At 40.3% G+C, this 23809-nt stretch overlaps 1 protein-coding gene across 1 annotated transcript in view; it reads left to right on the top strand.

Annotated features, from left to right (window-relative positions):
- Window positions 1–1693: 1693 nt before the first annotated feature.
- RICTOR (RPTOR independent companion of MTOR complex 2) overlaps window positions 1694–23809 on the top strand; it is a 78984-nt gene continuing 56868 nt past the window's right edge. The window contains exons 1-3 of the mRNA XM_057433244.1: window positions 1694–1843; window positions 2004–2051; window positions 21338–21435. Of these exons, the coding sequence (XP_057289227.1) occupies window positions 1795–1843; window positions 2004–2051; window positions 21338–21435 (195 nt within the window). The 5' untranslated portion in view covers window positions 1694–1794. The remainder of the gene's footprint in view (window positions 1844–2003; window positions 2052–21337; window positions 21436–23809) is intronic.

Here is a 23809-nt window from a genome sequence, read left to right as displayed (position 1 = left end):
AGCAGCGGGGTAACACTTCAGTGGTGCTTCAGAATTTATGTGAAATTAACAAATTCCGGCAGAATTTGTAACAAACAGGATACAATGTTACTACCATAAGCAACAGTTCATCCGACATTTTTCAGGAAGTCAAGGGCTCCCCCGACACAAAATTTTAAAGGACAGCCCTGACGCATATTGATGAAGTTATTCTAGGAAGTTTCATTCACTTTCATCCTGTGTTATGGATAGATGAGATTTTATTGTTTAGACTTCTTAATTTTGGGTAAACCTGGGGTTCCTCAGGATCACTACCTTTATATATAAAATAAAATCAAGAAAGCTGTTGAAAATTGCATTTTAAATATACTTGACATGTTCCTATTAAAACAGGATTCTTGTATTTGCCACAAACTGATACTCCAGAGTTTTTATACTCTGGCTTTGTAAACTATTATTTTAACCTCCTAAATGAGTATTAATGTTTTGGAAGTGCACCAATCCACATAAAAACATTTAGAATTTTTGAGATGAAATTTAAATGTTCATGTCTACCTAATAAACCCAGATCTTCATGAGTAATACGGGACCTGAATTGAAGGATCACGAGAGAGAAGGGAAAACTTAGTGTGGAAAATGACAAGTAGGAAAACAATTACCTGAGCTTGTGAAGCTATTTTTATACAGCTGGCTACTCCTACATTTCAATTTGATTACTGCTTGCTGCTTTTATCCCTGAGAATCTGGAAGTCTGTCTGAAGAACTTGCCTTGTCTACGGCTGTCTGAAGTGTCAGGACATAATGTAGGGTGCTACCTCTTCGTTTAAACTTTTGCCTAAAAAGGACAAGAGCAAGTATATGTAAGCATACCGTTTCCTTTATTGAGACTTCTTTTCGAGTTCTGAGAGTTGTTGTTTTTTTTTTCTTTTGTATATATACACGTTTTATTAGGTAAGTTTAACAAATATCAAGGTAAGAAATAGATCAATGCTTCAGACTGCAGAGAGACCTACTCTGCCGTGAGAAGACATTTCCCTAATTTTAATTACTTCACACGTTAAAAAGCAGAGTGCAAGAAAAAGCCGGTGTACAAAGCTAATGGTCACGCAGCATTCACGTGAATTACCATATCATCACAAGGCAAGTGCAGCTTCGAAAGGGAAAACAAAGCGAGCAAACCTCATATAAACAAAACCAAAGGGCAAAAAGTAATTTCACTTGACAGACCAAACCCTTCTGATGTGGTGACAGCAGTTTCTGTAGGAAGCCGGCTCCCAGCACGGCAAGATCTACAGGACAAGAAGGAGTTCGCCACGTCCTGTGGCGCAGCGGGGAAACCCCCTCAAGACCTCCCTGAGCTCCAGCCTTTCGGGGCCGAGCTGCCAGAGAAACCACGCAGCGAACCGCGGCCGCGGCCCTCGACAGCGCGCGGCTCTGAGGCGGGTGCCCACGGCGCCATCCGGAGCCGCGGGAACCCTAGCACAAACAGGCGGAGCCGCCTGCGACCGCCTCGGTGAGGCGGCGGGGCGGGAGCTCTCACCGGCCCTCCGGTGCTTGAACTCCCACATCGGCGTCAAGAGTGCCGCTATACCCCGGCAGAGGCCGCGGCTCAACCAGCACCGCCGGGCCCAGCCCAGCCCGCTCCGGCCCTGCCTCGCCTCGCCTCAGCGGGCCTTGCGTCGCGGCGGAAGGGAAGGAGGGAGGGCAGGGGAGGGGAGGAGCGGCGAGGGGCTGCCGGCCGTGGCGGCGGCTCCGTGGGTTGCTCCTCGCGAGAGCGGGCGAGGTTTCCGGTGTTGTGACTGCGGGGCCGTAAACATGGCGGTGAGTCTTCGCGCCCGGTCCTTGAGGCACCTCCGCATCCGAGGTAAGGGACCAGAGCAGGCCGCGGCCGCACGCTGTGCCCTGGCCGGCTCTAGCACCGCACTGCTGCCCAGCCGCACCCTTCCTTCTTTTCCTCCCCTTCTCCTGCTCTGGCTCCCTCCTCTCCGTCAGCATAACGCGCTTCTCTCTCCCCGTCCCTGCAGGTCGGAACGACAGCGGCGAGGAGAACGTCTCCCTCGATCTCAGCCGAGGTACGGGCCGGGGGCTGGCGGGGCGCGGAGGTGCCGCCTGCCCCTCCCTGCGCGCCCGCGGCAGAGGGCGGGGGGAGCCGCCGGCGGCGAGCGGCCTGGTGCTGCGGAGCGGCCGCGGAGGCCCGGAGAGCGATGGGGGAAGTGGAGCAGTAGCGGGGTGCCTGTGCCCACCGCCGGTGGGCTGCCCGGCGACCTGTAGTGAGCGGCGCTGCCCGTAGGTGGAAGCCTCTGCTCAGCCCCTGCCGGGCACTGTGGGGCCGTAGCGCTGTCCGTCCCTGGCCGCAGGCGAGCGGAACTCCTGCGTGGGGGCACGGTTCCCCGGCCGCTCCGGGGGTTATTTCTAGAGGGGGCTGTGCTTTGTAGACGGAGCTGTATGTTTACAGCTGCCGTCCCGCAGCCGTCGGCCTCGCTGCCCGGACTCCCTCTGGCCGTGGCACCGCTCGGGTTGGGCGCTGCGGCCCGGGGAAGCACTTCTGCGGTGGGGCTGGACCTGCCCCATACTTTGTCGTAGACCCCTGCCTGTTCTATGCCGGCTGGCCACCGTCTTTGCTGTGAGCCGCTTGCGGTTAGACCAGAGGGCACTTATCTCCCGTTTACTTGTTAAATTGTTCCAAACATCCTCCACTAATCTCAGATGTATGGGGAGGAACAAGGACACAGATAAGAGGAAGGAAGAAACAATAACATCTGCTACACACCAGCTGATTTCGTCTCAGGCAAATAGGAACTCGTTCCCTACCCAAATATGTAGTTCGTCTTGCCGTGCTCAGGGCCAGGATAAGGGTTAGACCGTCTCAAGGAGCTGAATAAAATGCAGAAAACGAACTGGCCCACTGGAATCAATGACCGTACTTAGGGAAGAAGATCTTAGTCTGGGGGAGGGAATAAATTTCATGGTTGTAGTATAACTGTTCTGCTTCAGGAGATCAGGGCTGGAGCTATCCTGAATAGGTCCATTTTATGGGGAAGTAGGCAGGGAAGTGATAGAATCAATGAGACGACTGTGAAATGTAAAGGAAGTACAAATATTAGCAGCATCAGTCAAGTTTTCAGTTTAGTAAGAGGCTGTATCAGCAATTCCACCTCTGCTTCTCTTTTCCCTCAGTATGATTGATCAGTGTTTAGAATTTTTTTTTATTAAACAGTTTTGCCATGGGCTGAAAGCTATCTCTCTGAGTACATATGTTTGCAAGTGTATTTTTGTTCCTGGGAAAAAGTGCTGAGGTTTTTTAAGTTTAAAGAAATGGGCTCTTACGTCTCCTCCCACCCTGTATCCAAATGGAGATGACTGTGTTAGTGAGACAGTGTCTTTAAAATTAAAAGAAGTGAAACTTTAGTCAACAAAATGTGTGACAAAGGCCTTAACAGTCCGATCGCATGACACAGTTATTAGTGTAAGCAGTGTTACCTGTTCATGAAATTTAAAGTATTGGGATTTTAATGAACGGTTTAGTAACTTTTTGATGTTGTGTAGCATGCTGGATTATTTTGGTGTGGAAGAGCAATACACAGAATTTAAATTCTGGAGTGGTAATTTTTACATGTGATCTGTTTGAAAACTTTTACTTGGAATTTGATAGGTGACTATTATGGTATTGATTTTTGCCATGAGGTGTTTTCAGCCACCTACTGATTCCATGAGACAGTAGTAGTAGCAGTGCAGCTACTTCATATGTATCATAGTGTAAAATAGGCTCTCAGGTAAGATGCAAAATAATTTTTTAGTACAATGAAAAAAAAGATGTTTTGCACTGTCACTCTATATAGCCCCTATTTAAAAATGTTGTGGTAGTTGCAAGTGATTAAGAAACTGCTTTATATTTAGTTGTGAACCAGTTATCAAAAAAGTAGGAGGTTTGGATTTTTGTCAGAGAAACCACAGTTGCCTGATCAGTAGTCATATAGCTATCCATGGTAGGTATTAACCTCATTTTAAAGAGAAAGCAAAAGTAAAAGGTTAAAAAGTCTCAGCAGGACATTGACTAACCTAGATCATAACTTGATTTCCACACTGAGCACAATGTTTTTTTTTTTTCCAGCTGTTGCAGTAGTTACATAAGTGATTAGTTTAAATATTTTAAATTGCTAGCCTCATTCTGTACTGATAATACACTGATTTGATTCACTGTGTTGAGTGGATCACATAGTTTTCCACAAGGCTCATGTGTTCTGTAACTTTAAAGAATATTCTAGTGGTTTTTGTTTCCTCAGTCAGCTGAACTTTGTTTTGATTAACATGAAATATCTGATTTGGGCAAAGAAGAAAATCACCATAAACAGTGCCTCAAACATATGGTTCTAGTTATAGTGTCCTCTATTACAAACATGTGAAATTATGTTGGTATTGCCTTGTTTTAAACAGATTGCTATTAGTGATGGCTTGGCAAACATGACTTAGCATTCAAGTTAGACCTTTGCTAGTCCATACCTGTGGACTGTGTACTAACTACACTCTCTCCATGCAAGAGGCCAGTGCTGTTATTAAGTATTTCAGAACTAATAATAGATGTGGGGAGGATGTTAGCCCTGTTTGTGCTGCTTTGGGTCCTACTTCTTCCTGGCTTTTTGTGCAGTAAGGCTGGGGGAATGCTTTGCTTCTTTCTGCTTATCTGCCTTTCTTTGTGTGCTTTTTGTTTGCTCTTTCCTTTGCTGCTGTAGTTTGAGGGTTGCCCCTGTTTTCCCAGGACTCACCATGTTTACCATAGCTTGTATAGTATGGTTTCACTCTTTAGAGCCTTCTTGGTGCCCTACCATTTTAAAAATGGTGCATAATAATGCTTATGAAGTGCATTTTATATGATGGTGCATTGCATGTATATGTGTGTGTGAACTCCTGTGTATAAGACTACACTGGTTAAAGATTATAATGTAAAGTCTATGGTTTGCTGTTCCTCTTAGTTTTGGGGATTTTTTTCTCCTTAGTGTTTTTGGTTGTTGCTGGAGTTTTTTGTTTTGGTGTTTCAGTTTTTGTTGTTGTTGCTGTTTGTTTTGCTTTGTGTTTGTGTTTCGGGTTTGTTTTATGCGTATGTGTGTTTGTTTTTTCCTTTTAACTTTTGGGCCACTCAGTCCAGGCTGTCCTCCATCTTTTAAGAGGATTCTGGTAAATCTGTAATTTTTTCAAAAGAAAATTCTTTTGGGACAGTAATTTTCTAAAGAAAATCTGTTTGCTGAAAGAATGATCGATTGTGGAAAAATTGTCCCCAGCACATGTTCTTCTGTTGGTTACAAATTCCAGTTAATAACTGGGGTTCGAAGTGCTCAGGTTTTGGCCTTGTGTCATATTACCTGCTCAGAATAGAACAGAAAAGGAAAAGGAGGACAGACTCGCCACCCTTGCAACTCCCATTACAGTCATCTGGAAGGAATTAGCAGTGGGATGAGGCAGATTGGTTTAATTAGACTACTGAAATCAACCTCATAACTTCTTAAGGCCAGAAGGGACAATTGGAGTTATTGACTAGGTTAGTGCATTCAGTAGGAATTTTTGCAGTGAGTCTGGTCGTGGTTGTGTATGTAATCACAGTGCAAGTATTACGTGATTTTAGCATAATTCATCTTGGTTCCTGACTGTTCTACAGATATTCCAAACCAAATTACAGAAATGTATATACCTTCCAAAGCTTTAGGCTGTGTAAAAGGCTGTGTAATCCATACATCATTTGCTGCTAAGTTCTTTTCTTGCCTTGGTGCCTGAATCTCCCTATTCTCTTGGGTGAGCATCATCTCTCACTTTGTTCTGATTTTCAGCACTTGTCCTTGGGTGAAGGCCCAAGTAGTTTAGAACTTGCATAGTTGAAGAACCATGTCTCACAGTGCTTTATCTGTAGTTGGGCTCCTTTAAATGTCCTACCTTCAAGAGATTCCAGTTTTCTTGGATTCCTGTAGCTCTGAGCCTGCAGTGGCTGTTAAGAACTTTTCAGAAGCTTTAGAGATGCAAGAGTGCCAAGTGCTGATGGTCAGGTACTGTTCATGTCTTTGTCTTCATTTCCTCCTTTTTGGGGTTAACAATCTTCACTTTCTGGTACTGTACTTTTTAATTAACTGAAATGTACCTGTATCCAACATCAGAATATTATTCATAAACATGCATTATGAGGTAGAGCTTAGATGTAGCAGCTCTTTTCGTACAGCCAGTTCTTTCTACTTCGTAAATGTTGAGTCTTCTAGCTACACCATGAGCCAGATATGAACAAAGTATTTGAGGAAAGTGACTTTTTCTGCCTATGTTCCGCAAGATTGGCTATTGTTCTCTGCAGAGTTACCGTTTTCCTTCTTTACCTCTACTGTCCGTCATTTCCTCCTATCATGTGGGTAAAAGATACAGAAGTTCCATATAATTTGAGATCTGAAATGTTATTATTTTTTGTACTGTGCTTTCATCACTTTAAACCATGTTGTATTTGATTCCATGTGCCCACATGGCAAAATGTAATGCATTGCATGCAGGGCAAACATCTCGGGATGCTATTTGCAGTTTACAGCCCACAAAAATGTCGGGCATTTTTAAGGGTTATTTGCGGGATAGTCAGAGAAGGCTAGATGAATTTAGTTTCCAAATCGAGCTTGAGATTTGACCGTGCTGTTCACAGCTTCCTGCCTCAATATGGAAGAAGCAGGGAGGGACACTGCGCACCTGTCTGGTACTGAGAGCCCAAGAAGTGGGGGAGGGAAAAATCCCCACCCATTTTGGAGTGGACTGCTTGTAGCAAGGCCGTGGGGAACGGGGGCGTAATGGTAACTTCCTTGGTGGCTCAAAGGCAGGTGTTTCATACTAATGGCAAGACTGTTACAGGGAGCCTCTTGTTTTTTTTTATACTCTTGAAGTATATGTTCTGGCTTGAAAAGGAGAAGGAGCGGGGCTCCAGCGCACTGTCAAAACATTACCTTAAAAATACCCAAATAAACAAAATGTGTGGGTACCTTTCACCCTGGCTTTGCAGTATGCCATCACTGTGATAAGTAACCGTAGCAGGATACTTGTGTTAGATCCACACAGAAAAATAGCTAGTTTTTTGCTCCCTCATTTGTGAATCTGTAACAAAAGCTGTAATAGGAGCAAGAAGGTAATAGCTTTTTTTTTTTTTTTTTTTTTTTTTTTGAGATATAGAAGAGCAGCTTGAAAAACAGCTGGAGAGAGATATTACTTGTCTTGCTGTCTGAGAAGTGTTCTTCTGCATTATTCTTGTATATTGTTTTGTTCATATGTGGACGCTAAAAAGGAACTGATCGGTAATGTTGGCCTGCCAACTTTTTGGGTAATGTGTTACCTTTTGGTAGGTTAGAGAGGTACAGGTGCAGAGTTTATATACTCTGCAAAATGAGGCGTGCACTTAGCTTTCCTGTTTGTACTTGCCCTTTAGTTGACTATTGTTTTGGTGACTAGAGTGCACTGACCTGGTTAGATTAATGATTCTTGTGTACCTTTGGCTTTGCTTCCTAAAGCATTACAGTTTTAAGACTTCAGAGCTAGTAAGAAGGTGTGTGCTTAGAATATTTTCACTTTTTATTTCTTGATAATAGGAACAATGTTTTTAATGAAGAGCAAACTTAACAAAAGGCAACTTGAAAAAACTTCTAACTTGCTTACCTAGTGTTAAGGTATCTCTAGGATCTGGGCACTGCCATGTCTTTCAAGATCTGCATTCGTATCAATCTGTAAAGTTTTCATGTGCAGCATATCTAGATTTGTTTTTGTGGGTGGCTTCTTTATTTTTTTTTTTTTTGCTTCTGTGGTTCAGAGAGCTCAACAAATGTCAGCCCTCATTCTGGAGGACAGGGAATAAAATGACTGTCCTAATATCTTGTGGTTCCTATTTATGTTTGACAAAATTGTTCTGCCATTGGGATCGGTATAAATATCTTCCTAGGTGTTTAAACTATGCTGTGGTTCCACAGCATTATAGTATTCTGCTTCCTACCCTCTCCCCCACGCCCCACAGAGTCATTTGAGTCTTACTAATTTTAGAAACTGTTGAAGTACCAATATCTCTAGTTCCTGCCTTCTTGATATGAGTGTTTTAGTCTTTGTCATAAATGTTCCTAATTTTTCTTTCTTCCTTCCCTCCCTTCCCTTCCCTTCCACCCCCCCACCCCCCTTCCTTTTTGAGATTAACGCTATGCTTAGTTTCAGGATTTTTTTTTTTTTTGTCAGAGCCTATCCAGTGTAGATGCTGTGTAAAGAAACACACCCCTCATCATAATCACAGTAAATAAGGAAGCTATGTCAACGATGGCCTTCCCAGAAAGAAATACATCACTTATTTGCTCAATCTCATGAGTTTCATGCACACTTTACCGATTACCTGTCAATCTCATAAGTTTGCCCCTAATAACAGAGAAGAGATGCACAACATCAGGTGGAGTTTTCCAACTGAGGAAGAAAGTGAAATAGTTATAATGAAAAACTGCTGTTTTGCAACTGTTTATATCCATCCAGACCCAAATACTGCAGAAAAGAAAAATGCCACAGGGTGGCTTGAGGATTGGTGATGAAATGATGACTGACTAGTTTGGTGGAATGTACTGAAAAATGAGGTAAATTTTTTAATCTTAAATGCTAATTGAGATTCCTGCTTGAGACCTTCTTATTTTGAAATAATAAATGACACGAGTCATCTACTTTAAAACCAGCTAGCTTCTTACAACTAAGACATAAGCATGTGACTTGAGGCTGTGATAGCTACACAAAAGGTTAGATAAAATAAAGAGGTTTGCTTTTCATTGGAGCTGTTTTTAACTGCAGGCAGGTAGGCAGATGCTTATACCATAGTGCAGATGAATTTGCGCACTGAGCAGTACTCTTGTGATTACTTCTGATGCAGAAGGGAAGGTGCCATAACACTGCTACACAAGTGCTGGCTGATATTTGACAAATTGTTTTATTGGTTATATTTTATTCTAGTTTTTAAATCTGCAGCTTCAATGTATTTGTGCATAGTGGAGATTTTTTTTTTTTTTTCATTTGCTAACCACCTGTTACTGTGATGGAGAATTTGGATAGAATGAATCAAGAAAAGAGCAGGAGTTAGTAAAACCTCAGAGCCTGATCAGTGAAGATCACCAAATCTTTACATCTTGTGAAGAGAAGGAATGCTGGCAAAGGTAAATAAGAGAGAAAATGGATTTTTCTTTTTTTTTAAAGGCAAATAAAAAGCAACCAAACAACAAAACCAGACAGCCCCCCTCCAAAAATCCAACAAAACCAAAAACCACCGAAACAATAAAACCAACCTCAAAGAACAAAAAGCCCTACTTAAGAGTTGTATTTTCTTAGTTGTGAGACTGAATTTTACTGTTAGCACATACCTCAAAGCTCTGTAGGACTCATATTCTTCTTTATATTCATCAATGTAGCAAGCTCAACAGTGGCATGAATAGGTTTGGGTAACTAAATTTTATGAGGAAATCTCTTCTCCCAAATTCTACCTGAACAGCGATATCCTTGGAATGAACATTGTTCATTAATTAATTAGTCTGAGCGATAGATTCTGTTCCTAAATTCACTGGTTTTGTTCCTCACTATCTAGACTTGACTAAGCTCATTTTAGTCCAGGTGCTACTTACGCTTTGGTTTTGGTGACATCTGACCTTTTATTCAGGTAGCTGCTCCTGTAGTAGTTCATAAAGCTGCTTTTACTGCATTTATTTTAGTTACTATGTAGAAGTTAAATACATTCCATTGTTTGTAATGTAAAATGAAAAGCACAAAAGTTTTTAATTCCCTTTTAATTGGAGAGATGGATAGTTAAATTCATGCTGTTTATCAGTGGTACTTTGAATAACCTTGTGAGTCTCAGACAAAAAGGATGGCAAAACAGTAAAAATGAGCTAGGATAGCTACTCACCCGTATTTGAAATGGCTGCTGTTGTTTAGTGTGGTTAAAATGAGAGGTACATTTCTATACACCATCTACATAAATTTCACAACAAATAAACTACAGCTGTTGATTTAAGACTACAAGAATGATTAGTCAGAGATCCTTATACATAGAAGTAAGGTATTTAAAGCAAAACAATATGGGCTTGATTTGTGGAAAAAATATAAAAGTAACAGAATAATTTCATTCGTTGCTTCATGTAAAATATGTAGTAAACAATACAGGGATTTTGCCTGTTTTTTTTTCAGCTGTAAAAGATGGATTTTCAGCTGGGGTTTTTTCAGTGTAAAAGATGGATTTTCTGCTTGAAGTGTACACAGGCTACACAAAAATACATATATTAAAGAACTACTTCATACAGATAGATTACTGTCAAGAACAGCTGTTGCCTGAAAGTTACTTTTTTGAAAAAAAAAAGATCTATAATATTTTTCCTTTATTACCTTCTGAGCATCAGTGAAGTCAGAATTCAGCTTTAGTAACCTCATATCTAGAGAATTTAGGATGTTCTCATGTCCTCTGTGCAAACCGTGTGTGATTCTCATGGGTAGACTTACTGAGTTTTTTTTGGTTTTGTTTTTTTTTTAATGACATATAAAGAAATGGAAAAAAGTTACTGTTTCCATAAATGGGGTGTTTCCGTCTCAGTTTTTTAGTTTAGCTTGCTACTGCAGTAGGATAGATTTTTCCAAGTTGAAATTGACTAACAAATTGTCATATGTGTGTAAAGAACTGCACTTGTATGTTGTTGTGAAATTCATGAATATGGTGCTTCCTGTCCCTTCTCTGAAAATTACTTTTCCAGGAGAAAAAGTCGAGCAGTCACAGCAATGAGGAGGTGAGACCTGTCCTATCTCTGGTACAAAGGGCTGGAGTTCCCAAACATCATCAGTCTGTGCACTATTCTAAAATATTCTGGTTATAGCATTTTAAGGAGGGTAGTTGTCATATCACACATTTGTCACAGTTTAAAGTTTTCCTGCTGCAGTTAGTGCTGTTTGTGAATTACGTGCAATTTCTAGTTGCATACCTTTATTAATGTTTGAGCATGTTACTATTTTGCTCCTTCCATGTCTTGCTAGATTTGCCCTCATGTCTTCATTGGCAAACCGAGTGATCGTACAGCCACTGGTGTTGCTAGGCTTTTCTTTTTTTTCCTTAAATGACACCCTGTGTAACAGGGTATTTCTGGGGACAGTGGCTGCCTCCTGACAGCTTGGAGTTTATCTGTAAGGGCCATTTAACTGGACAACATTATGGGTTTGGATTCTTGAACAAATTAAAATGATGCAGAGAAGAATCTGAATGTTAATTACGAATATTCTAGAAGGAACAGCTGTACTGCTTCAGCCTTGTGTTCTGTCTCTGAAGTAGTTGATAATTGATGCAGAGGAGAGAGTACAACAGCAGGGCAAGGAAACACGTAGTCACACTGCTATGGAGTGTTCCCTGGCCTCCAGCATTTTGTGCCTCTGTTTGTGTTCATTTTGTTGTCTCATTTCCTTCTCGTTCCTTTTGAACCTCGAAACTTTTGAAAGTTTTAGAGAAAGTTCTAGAGTTTGTAACTGCATATTCTGGAATAATTTGTGTTTCTGTTTAATGCAAAGTGATAATGAGAGAAATTTTATTAGGAGAGTATAATCCCCACTTGGTTTTAGTCATCATGTATATAAAGACTGTATGTACCAAGAATGATTGGTAAGATTCTTGGCATTAACATCATGTCTTCCTGAGAGTTGAGTACCTAGTGTAAATGTTAAGGGAGGACTAAATCAAACATTTGTTCTCTATGAATAGGCAAGTTACTTAAAGAACAGGGCTTTTTAAACCTGCCTTGGTACCTGACTTTAATACTGTTTTTATTACTGGTCTTTGGGGAAATTCATGCAGGTCAGTAGTTTGTGTACTGCTATAAAGCAGTGAAAGAATAGTTTATCAAAACATACATGTAATTATTTTTTAAATCGGCATTGTAGCTATTCTTTGGAATGGTCCTTCAGTTTTCTCTGTGTTCAAAATCTAAAGTTATTTTAGGTTTAGCAATGCCAAATAATTTGTGGTCAATCTTCAGCTTTGTTCTCTGCTTCTGTTGAAGTAAATACTGTAGCTTTAGATGCTAGAAAAACTGTTAACATTTCAACTATAAAATCTGTTTTTCAGAAGTTTTAGCAGTAAAGCAATATTGTCTACAAATTTGGCATATAGGATCACACTCTGGGAGTTACAAGCATAATTCCAAGTGTGGGGATGTTGGGATGGCTCTTCTACACATGTAATCTCAGGCTCTTGGTTAGAAATAACCCTGTAATTTGGAAAGTGGTCCATATTTGAATTGCTGTCTTTGCTTCAGGATGACTGCAACACCGGAATGAGCATTTGCTGTCATCTTTATCCATACTTAAGAACATGAACAAAATTATCTTTTAATTTATAATACTCTATGTACATCTGCAAAAGAGAAATATATACAGTTACAATAGGCATTCAAACTTTCCTGTTTACTGAGAGAAGGTTATATACATGCATGTCTACATGTACAGAGCTAAGTAGGAAGCACTAGACTCCTAAATGTAATTGTAGTAGAAGACTTTCTTCTTACCTGAGGTTCTAGTGATTGCTGATCCTACTTTGGATATGCTGTCTTTTGCACTGCTTATCAGTCATTAGACATTTTTTCTTTTTTTTTTAATAATGTGAAGGTCAATTTCCACCTGACTGATAGAGGAAGAACAGTTCTTTGCTTTCTTTGCTGACTGCCATGAAAAAGACAGTGTGCTTTTTTCTGCATTACTGAGCCACTTTAATCTAGCCACAGCTTTTTTAAGTAGCAAGAATGAAAATAATCCGAGTTCTTAAGCTTTTGTTTTCTTTCTGTTTTCATGAACCTGAACAACTTCTTTGTTATTGTATTCAAAATAAAGTGCTTTTTGTATCATTTACCCATGGAAGCTATAGGAATCAAATAGATCTCTAGGTGCATTCTGCAGAAATCACTGGGTTTGGTCACCTGTACTTTTCAAGGGGATGCTCTCAGTTTTTAAGATTCGTTATACATTGTGAGGTTTTCTTAAATCTAAAATTTATGAGAATTATTTCACAAAACATAAGCATCACACTATACCAATGCACAGTATTTTTCACCTTACTGATTTAGGTGTGATAAAAGCATTTTAACCGTGATCGTAGGGGATGTCTGGCTTAGTATTCAGTACATATTTCAATATAATAGTAACTATCTAAACTTGATACAGACAACTGTTTGTTGTATGTTTTTACCTTATATGTCTAGACTGAAGGTGTATCTCCATTTATATTACTGGGGTTTTGAAAATCAGGTTGAATGTAAATTGTTCACTAATTTTTTTTCGATCTAGCACAGTGGAGCTGGTGCATCAATATAAATAATTCAGGAGTCATGTCTGTTGTGCAGTTTGCTTTTTGTTGCTTTCTCTTCTCCCATTGTTCTCAGAACTTGGTTGTTTCTCTGTGCAGTTTCCACGTTTTGAATTAGTTGTAAATTAAGAATACTTCATGTTATATTAAATAATTGTCCTGATTATTTTTTTAAGCAAGTTGATGATGGCAGGATGTGCCTCCTCATTGGTATTTGATTTCATTATTAAAGGTAAAAAGTGTCTTAGCAGATTGATTACCTGTCATCTAGGCTTAGATAGACACCTTTAACTAACTGATACCTAATATTTCATTACTTTTATTAACTGATAACTCATTGCTGTTTCAGTAGGAATGGAGGAAAGTGAATTCATGTTTCTAGTTGGTGTGTATTTCACTCAATTTGATTAATTTTGGCAGCATGTAGTTTAATGAGCCACTAAGAGCAGCTTTGCAGCATATGGTTGCCTATCACTTAGACTTTAAAAATCTCTAATGTAGAGGTGTACAGTAAGTTCACCAGGATCATCCATTTATTTTCTTCAGTCAGAGAAAGATATCTCTTGTATTCTTAACGATGAAATGCTGAACTGTATAACTTCCTTCTTTAAAGGGAGTCTTTAGGCACATTTAGTCTATTATTTCACTTTTGGCACTATGATTCCAGTAGGTGTGATAGTTGCTAGTGCAGCCTCTCACTTGAGAGTTTACCTACTTTATGTAGATACTGTCCTACCATCTACCAGATGATGCATATAAATTATACATAACTCAGTTTAACTTATTATGCCTGACTTCAGAGTTCCTAAATTATTTGTTTGCTAGAGCCTACCATTCTTTTTGTTTGGTTTTGTTATTTTGGGTTGTGGGTTTTTTATGCATAACGAAATAGTTAACTGGCATGCTGCTAGTATACTGAATGTTGTCAAAAAATCCTGCTAAATCTGTCAGGGGAAAAAAGTTGTCATTTGTGCTAATACAGCTATTGCTGGTCCTGGTTCATCCCTGCAATAGATGCAGTGCTGGCTGTTTTGTGTAGCTGGAGCTCTGTGGTATTCTTTCTCTTGGGAGAATAGGATCTGTCAGAACGCATCATGATTCTCACTGGGAAGAGCAGTGTCACAGTCCTGTGGGGTGAAAAAAGGATTCAAGCCCTAAAAGGTTATGAGAGTTCAAAACCAAATCAACAGCACAACTTTGAAGACTTTTAATGTACATACATCTGTGAATTACTTTGAGTCATAGAGAATAATGGAATTCTTGAGGATAGGATTTTAAAAGCACCAGTGTTGCTCTGTTGAAGATTTTCATTATATGCACTGGATGTTAATTGGCACAAACAGTTGGGGGTTAGAAGCTGGTGCATCAGAAATACACAGAATAGATATCTGCTACTTGAAAGTGCTTGCTGTCCAAAAAAGAAAGCAGTATGCAGTAAATGAGACAGTAATGATCAGCAAGCTAAGCTGTTGTTGCAGAATACAGGTATGCTGGCTTGAAATGCTTGTACATATCAAGTTTTCAGATGAGATTTGAGGCAAAGTGGCTTTGTGTACAGCGGTGGGGACAATATGCCAAGTATAAAGTGTGGGTTAAAAGGGAAAAAAAAAGTCTGACTTTTTTTCTAATAAGTGCCTTCTGGAAGGGGTATGTCCCACTTCCACCCCTCTGCCTGTGAATGGCTTGTTAGCACAGCCACTTCTGCATGGATTTTTGTAAGACCTTAGTTTGACTCGTATCACAGCAGAAAACATAGCAAAAGAATTAAAAGTATGCTGCTGAGTTAGTATTATTTTAATGTGAAGTTGATAGGTGCTGGAGTAGTTTAAAGGATAGGGTGTATAATATAGTCGGACAGAATAGAGAGAAGGAAAGTGCATCTTTTGGCAGAAGTAACATCAGCTCAGTCATTTTGCACAGCTCCACCCTTAAAGAAGTACCATGCCAAAGAATGGGAAGATACTTACCTTTCGCTATGGGCCAGCTCGAGATCTTAGAATCATTTATGTTGGAAAAGACCTTTAAGATCATAGAGTTCAGCCATAAACATTACACTGCCAAGTCTACCACTAAACCATGTGCCTGAGTGCCACGTCTACATGTCTTTAAATTACCTCCAAGGATGATGACTCAGCCACTTCCCTGGGCAGCCTGTTCCAGTGTTTGACAGCCTTTTTGGTGAAGAAAATTTTCTTTATGAGTCAGCATATCAGTAATAAATGAGGTAAGTCAGGAAAGAACAGACTTGAGGGGTCTTAAAATTATAACAAGTAGCTTGTCTTTTTTTTTGGATAGAAAAGTAAAAACTTTTGAAGAGCTGAAGAGTGAGGGTTAACCAGAGCTAAGAATTCTCAGCAGTGGTGGTCTGAAGTGGGGTCCTAGAAAAAAAAAAAAAAAAAACAAACGAAAACCCATCATGCAAAAAAAAAACCAAAAAAAGACCACAACAACCAAATAAAATCAAAAAGGCTTTGTCAACACCAGCATAAGCTGTTGGGAATTAAGTGTTTGGGCCATGATGTTTCTTATTTTGGGAGATGACTTTCATTGTGTGCCAAGTTTTTTCCATTTTTGCATTAGAATCATAGAATCATAGAATGGTTAGGGTTAGAAAGGACCTTTAGATCATTTAGTTCCAACCCCCCTGCCATGGGCAGGGACACCACACTAAACCATCTCACCCAAGGCTTCGTCCAACCTGGTCTTGAGCACCGCCAGGGATGGAGCATTCACAGCCACCCTTGGCAGCCTATTCCAGTGCCTCACCACCCTAACAGGAAAGAATTTCCTCCTTGTATCCAATCCAAACTTCCCCTGTTTAAGTTTTAACCCATTACCCCTTGTCCTGTCATGACAGTCCCTAATAAAGAGTCCCTCTCCAGCATCCCTATAGGCCCCCTTCAGATACTGGAAGGCTGCTCTGGGGTCTCCATGCAGCCTTCTCTTCTCCAGGCTGAGCAGCCACAAGTTTCTCAGCCTGTCTTCATACGGGAGGTGCTCCAGTCCCCTGATCATCCTCGTGGCCCTTCTCTGGACTTGTTCCACCAGTTCCATGTCCTTTTTATGTTGAGGACACCAGAACTGCACACAATACTCTAGCTGAGGTCTCATGAGAGCAGAGTAGAGGGGCAGGATCACCTCCTTTGACCTGCTGGTCACGTTCCTTTTGAGGCAGCCCAGGATAAGGTTGGCTTTCTGGGCTGCTAGCACACACTGCCGGCCCATGTTCATTTTCTCATTGACCAGCACCCCCAAGTCCTCCTCAGGGCTGCTCTGAATCTCTTCTCTGCCCAACCTGTAGCTGTGCCTGGGATTGCTCTGACCCAGGTGGAAGACCTTGCACTTGGCATGGTTAAACTTCATGAGGTTGGCATCAGCCCACCTCACAAGCATGTCAAGGTCCCTCTGGATGGCATTCCTTCCCTCCAGCGTATCAACCGAACCACACAGCTTGGTGTCATCGGCAAACTTGCTGAGGGCGCACTCAATCCCACTGTCCATGTCAGCGACAAAGGGTTGAACAAGACCGGTCACAGCACCGATCCCTGAGGGACACCACTTGTTACTGGTCTCTAGCAGGACATTGATCCATTGACAGCAACTCTTTGCGTGTGGCCATCCAGCCAGTTCTTTATCCACCGAGTGGTCCATCCATCAAATTGATGTCTCTCCAATTTAGAGACAAGGATGTCGTGTGGGACAGTGTCGAACGCTTTACACAGTTCCAGGTAGATGGCATCAGCTGCTCTACCCCTGTCCATCAGTTCTGTACCCCCATCATAGAAGGCCACCAAATTGGTCAGGCAGGATTTTCCCTTAGTGAAGCCATGCTGGCTGTCACCAAGCACCTTGTTGTATTTCATGTGCCTTAGCATGCCTTCCAGTAGAATCTGCTCCAAGATTTCACCAGGCACAGAGGTGAGACTGACTGGTCTGTAGTTCCCTGGGTCATCCATTTTCTCCTTCTTGAAAATGGGGGTTATATTTCCATTTTCCCGTCATCAGGAACTTCACCTGACTGCCATGATTTTTCAAATATGATGGACAGTGGCTTAGCAACTTCATTCACCAGCTCCTTCAGGACCCATGGATGGATTTCATCAGTACCCATGGACTTGTGCGCATTCAGATTTTTAAGATGGTCTCGAACCAGATCTTCTCCTACAGTGGGCCCAAGGTCTTCATTCTCACAGTCGCTGCGTCTGCCTTCCAAGACTTGGGTGGTGTGGTCAGAGCATTTGCCAGTGAAGACTGAGCAAAGAAGGCATTCAGAACCTCAGCCTTCTCCAAATCCTGTGTAGCTAGTTCTCCCCAGAGCTTCCTGAGGGGGCCTACGTTCTCCCTAGTCTGTTTTTTATTTGCTGCGCGCCTGTAGAATCCTTTAGTTGAAGAACATTAGTCAAAGTTCTTCAATGCTGTTGCATGAGATTTTTTGACAGGAAGATATGCAGTGCAGGATCTAAACTTTGATTACGGGAAAGCCACGTGGCTTAGTTGGTAGTATCCAGAATGTATTTAGTCTGTTTTCAAGCCTATTTTAGTGAAAGGACAGACTAGCAAGAGACTATATCTGAATTTGTGAAGTTGTGTTATTTTGTGAAAATTTTTTTACATCTGCCACATGTGGAGCTCTGTTAAGCCTGCCTGCCTTCCCTGTTGGCTTTATTTTCAATAAAGATGAGTCATGCTTCAGTAACTAATTAAATTTTCTACTTCTTTCTAATATATGATGAATTGCCAGAAGAGGAAAAACAGGATAGCCAGTCTTTCCTTGGAGTTAATATGTCACAATTTTTTTGTTAACTTTTCTTGAAAGGTGTTTTTTGCAAGAAGTTGGGTCTGAAGTTTAAAACAAGACTTGAACTGGCAAGACTTGACTAAAAAATTTCTGCAGTCTTAGTTCTTTCTGAAGTAGTATGCTGTTAGAGGGTATTTATTTCCTTACTGTCGTGTTTTTTCTGCAGCAGTAGTGCTGTTGATATAATCAAAGTCTGAGCCAGCCAACGTGTTGTATTCATATTATCAATTTGCCAGTGGAAACATCTGTTGTGTTCTCGGTTTTCCCGAGTGTTGTAGATTGTACACTGTAGTCCCCACTTTGCTTCAAATTACTTGTCTGCTAGTGAAGCTTCTGGGAAATACCTGGCTGCTCTGCTAAACACTACAAAGATTGCTTTCCTCAAACTTTTCTGTCCCTCTCGAAATGAGAAGCTTTTTCAGCACAGAGGACTGTGTGAAGAGATATTGCTGTAACTGCAGTTTTTCACACACATGTAGAGTAAAGTGATTTTTAGTGCACATTTTAATTAGGCAGCCTCATTATAAAGGTCTGTCATTGCTACAGATTTGTCAGCATAGGAAGTGGTAGTATTGTCATGTCCTGGTTTCTTCGTATCCCAATGGGCTGCCTTTCTGCACAGCACATCTTGCTTCCTTCTGCATTAGTACTCACTTTATCAGGTAGCTGAATGTAAGAGCTCATTGCCAGTGACGTGTAAGAGATTTTGTGGTCTGTCTTGTCTGTATAGTGAGCTGTATTTCGGTAGAGGTTTACCTGAAATATGTAGCCATCTGCACTTATAAAATTAAAACTTCTAAGCATATTTCTAGTAATTTTAGTATGTTATTATTGCTACTTGTTGTCCAGGGAATTGAGGTAGAATGTTCTGTAGGGTGTTCCCCCACCCCCTGCCATTACGTAAGGCCGGCCAAAGTATAGAAATCAGCCAAACTCTATTATAAAGAAACCAAATTATGACAAATTTTCCTCTCCTGTTATGTTCCCTTGAAATCGGGGGCTGTGGTGTAGACTATTTGTAGTGCTGTAGCTGTCACAACTTGCTTTTTTTTAGTGTTTCTCTTGTTCTCGTTTTTATGGCTTATGCTATTGCAAACCTTTCAAACTGAGTTAAGCCCTGGAAAAGTAAACTCTGCAGAGGAATCCTGAACTTGGGATGGATCTAGTAAGATTGTCACTGTCTCTAATTTCTGTGATAGTATCATATTTCTTGTTTTCAGTGGCTGGCCTGTGGGGATTCAAAGAGGTGCATGCACGTGTTCCAATTTAAGTTCAGAGTTACTGGATGTCAGTTTCACTATGCATATTGTTCTGCAGTGCAAGGTAGCTCTCAGCCTGCATTTGTGGCTGAGTATCCAACAACTGACGACTTATGGCAGTGACTTAGATTTGTGGAAGCTGGTGAAGGCTGAGATTGATGCCTCCTCAAAATCTCACTGATCCTTTGCAAAAAGTCAAGATTATGTGTTGTGGCAATAGCATGTCTGTACATGTGCTAATGTTTTGTTATAAGCAGTGTAGTCAATGTAACTGATTCACCTTAGCTTCAGTAGGCATCTTGCAGCTAAGCAGGTTAACTGCTTTCAACTTCATTGACTGATAGACAAGATCTCCATTGACTACAATGCATTTACAGGTTTGCACATCTTAATCCAGGTTTCTTTTTCTTTAAATACTGTCTTGTACTCTTGATGGTAGTACATATAAAGGGTCTTGTCTTTGCAAATATGATCTGGATGTATCCTGAAATGATGGCTAGTTATGTCTGCTTTTTCAGATTTGTTGGTTTTTAAAGTTTTTGAACTGCAGAAAGTGATTAAAAGCCTCATTTATAGAGAGATGATGAAGGAGGTGCTTTCTTTACATCTCTGACACTTCTGATTTCTTTTGTGTTATGAAAAATACACGAATGTCCTTTCAGGATAAACAGGGAAGTAAAAAACTCTATGTGGTTTCTGCAAATTCAGCTGTATTACATGGGGTTTTAAATTCAGCTGTAGCTGTTCGTACTGCAGTAGGAAGCAAGTTTCTTTTACTGAAGTTAGTGTGGGGCATCGCACACAAAAACCTTCTCTTTGCTGCTTTCCAGATGTCTGGTGTTTGGACTCTTCCGGCTTTTTCTAAAGACTTCATTTTATGTAATGAGGGTTTTTTTTTTTTTCTTTTTTGGTAATGCGATACTTTCTAAGAGCTCACATCTGCAGCATAGCCTTGATATGTCATTTATTTCAAACTACAGCACTGTTGATAGTATTGTTGTTGTGCCTGTCATACAATGTCTATTTGATCCAAGACTGCATGAGAATCCTGCAGTCAAATATCTCCCTTTGAAGACTGTCCTGCTGCAATACCACTGTGTACAGAGCTTACTGCAGCTTGTGTTACAGTAGTTCTGTGTGCAGCTCTCTGTGACCAGCCGCACTCTGTGCTGCTTGTCCCACTCTGCCGCAAGTTCCCCCAACCTTATTCCCAAAGGTGGAGCAATATTGTCTTTTCTCACCATGTGTGGTAACCCTTTTCCATTTCCCAGACCAGAATGCAAGGTCATCAGTTGGTGTTTGAATCCCTGTTTGTGGTTTTGGTTGAGTTTTTTTTTTGCAGTTGGGATAGTGGACCCTGAGGAAGAAAGGGCATGATGTTTCTAGTCCCCATGTATCTTGTAGTTCACTTCCCATGTCACTCAAAAGTTCTAGCCCTCTAGTTACAGTTTAGGGTGATTGTAGAGGTAGGTGAATATGGAAAGCAGAAAAGAGCCTTGTTTTCCCCAAATCCCACCAACCCTTTGTCAGGAGAGAAAAAAAAGTCAAGTGATGTGGCAGTAACATGCCATCTTTTTACTGCTATCTTCATATTTACTTCTTGTCTTTAAATTACAACAGGGTTAACGATAAAGCTGTTCAGTTACGAGACGTTAGGATTGGAGTTTCATACACTAAATGAATATCTTTGTTAATTGTAAATGGAAGATATTGATTAAAATCTGCTTTAAAAAAAGAAGTATCTCTTTTCTATGGGCTTTAGCATTCATTCTAGAGAACTTGGTATGCCTGATTTTGGTTCTAAACATAAACCAAATTGATCCTTCTTGAGGTGAAAATGAACAGCATCCTTTATTAAGAGCTGGAGAGAGCTGTTACATTTAGAAAACTGCATGTTGAGTGCATGTGTAGATTTTTTACTTTAACTGTATTTGCTAATAACCTGTTTTTTTTTTGCAGAGCCTTCTGATAATATGAGAGAGATTCTCCAAAATGTAGCCAAATTGCAAGGCGTTTCAAATATGAGAAAACTAGGTCACTTGAACAATTTTACTAAGGTAAGCGCTTAAATGGTGTCATAAAACAAATGGTGGGTTAAGTTGTACAAAAAGCTAAAGATTGCATCCTGCTTCACAGAATTGAATCAAAAATGTGAAATGCAGACTCCATTAATGTAAACTGACAGTGTGGAAAGGTTGAGGACTCTGTCAATGAGTATGGTATGGTGGTTAGGTTGCTAATAGAATAGTAACAGCAACTTTCACTGAGTTTTCCAGTGGAAAAAAAGACTTAAAGGGCGATTTCTAGTCTGTATTGTTGATTTTTGAGGTGCTTTTTCCAAATACATGCTTCCAAATCATAGGAATGTGACAAGTACTTGCGTGAAAGTACGATGGATATGTTGGAAGCTGTCATTGCGAATTGGCAGGAGGCAAGAATTAAAAACCTACTGCAGCATGAGGGTGTAGGCTGAAGAAAGAGGCCAGGAAAGGCCTTCAGAAGGAGAGCAAGTACCATTTTTTTTTTAATTTTTTTTTTGTCAATAAGGAACCTGTAGGGAGGAGCAGAGGGAGCTGATGGGAGATAGGTAGTGGGTTAGGAAAATGGTACTTGTTGTAGCATACTGAATGGTTGTGGTTGGACCAGCGTTCCATTTATCAAAACGGGAAAAATGCTCCTAGTCCATGAGCTAGGAGACATTTTTGAGCTTCAGTGTGTGTATTGCCTTAATGGATGGACTGATACTCGAAAAGAATTGTACACATTTCTGACAGAGCACTACAGATGCAGCAGTGTGTGTGAAATGATACTGCAATCAGTGGTAGCCAAGCAACAAGGTAGTTGAGGAGAATTTTGTGGAGAAATCAAGGTTAAAAGCTAGTAATAAATCATTAAGTAAGATAACCAGGAGGATACTTGACATTTTTGAGGCAATCTCAGGTGAAAGAACAAATGCTCAGGGGTGGGTTTGAGGGACCAATCGGTATGAGAAAGACAAAATGCATGATAAGTGTCGAAGTAGACATGCTTGTTGGCTGTTAAAAGTACTCCTTGTAAGATTGAACAGCTCTTCAGTGGTATTACTTGCAATTCAGTTAGCAGGAGGTACTGAGGACAAAATCAGTAGTAAATATATCTATCTTCTACTGCATTATAACAAATCTGTAAATGCTCCATTTCCTGAGTTGGTCCAGGGCACATGTAAGTGCACAGCATTCACTGAGGGACAGAAATTAGTTACAGTGAAATCTCTTTTTTGGGTCATTGCGTCATTCTGTCTGTCAGACCCACAATTGACAAAATGTTGCTGTTTTTACTGAGATTCCAAACTGTGTTGCAAGAAAGCTCCTTATTCTGATAGAAAAGGCTGATGCATAACTAACTGTTTCCTTTTTGTGCTAATCTGAAAACTTTTGAATGTGAGTGCTTCCAAATTCTGTAGTTGCCTTAAAATTTAAGAGCTTTATTGGATTTGCAGATTCATGATTCCCAGTGAAAAGGCAATATTCAAAGCTATGGATGTTAAAATAGTGTTGATTTTACTACTGAAAATCAGATGTTAAGCCCCCTTAGATGTGGTAAAGTTGTAAAGATGCATATTGTAATTAGAGGATGAACCAAAAACTCTTTTAAAAAGATAGTTTTGAAAAATTGAATTATTTCGTAATTGAATATTTGAAGAATATGCTCTCTATACTTAACCTAGTGTTAAAAATGGAAAATACTTACAAAAACACAAGAAAGATTTTCATAAATTGGAGTTAAGACTGGCAAGGAAGTATGAATTTGTGGAAAAACAACTTGCTAAAGTGAAGTATTACTTTTGAAGACAGATTGTAGTTCCTAACCTGGTTTTGATTGTGAATCAGAGTGACCCTATATGTGAGAATCATCGTACTCTACTTAATGTTGAACACATGTTCTTACAGTCATCTCCCTGGAATAACTGCTTTATAAATGTTTGCCTTGTACATTTGGTTTTGAAAACTCTTTATGTTTTTGTGTGAGCTGAAAATGCAGTTTAATGTAAATGAAAGTAGATTAAGGTTGCAAATTGTACTGTGTTGTCTGCCTTGTGGTTGGAGCGATTCTGTGTTTTTCATTCCAGTGGTTAAGAGTGAAAGCCTGGAGCTTGGGGGAGACAGTTTTATTTCCTTTTTGCACTCTGGCCTTCTACCATGAATTAAAATAGTCTCGGTTCCCCCTTTGTGAGATAGGAGTGTGGAGAAGATAAATGTGCTGAGACCTGAGATGCTTGTATCATGTCATGGAATAATGTTAAAGATGAACTTGATTTGTTTGTAAATTCTTGCATTTTGTGATCCGTTTTTGAAAGGCTACTAGTGGTCTAGGATATTTGTCCTGTAGACAGGAAAGGACCTTTCAGAAATTTTAAATAGCATATTTTTGATAAAGTAATACAGAAAATAT

Source organism: Pezoporus wallicus, unplaced genomic scaffold (genome assembly GCF_028554395.1).
Source record: "Pezoporus wallicus isolate ANWC-B61680 ecotype Strahan unplaced genomic scaffold, APGP_CSIRO_Pwel_v1 contig_5601, whole genome shotgun sequence".
NCBI lineage: Eukaryota > Metazoa > Chordata > Aves > Psittaciformes > Psittacidae > Pezoporus > Pezoporus wallicus.
The sequence above is the reverse complement of the archived record's forward strand: the minus strand, read 5'-3'. Positions and strand labels throughout refer to the sequence as shown.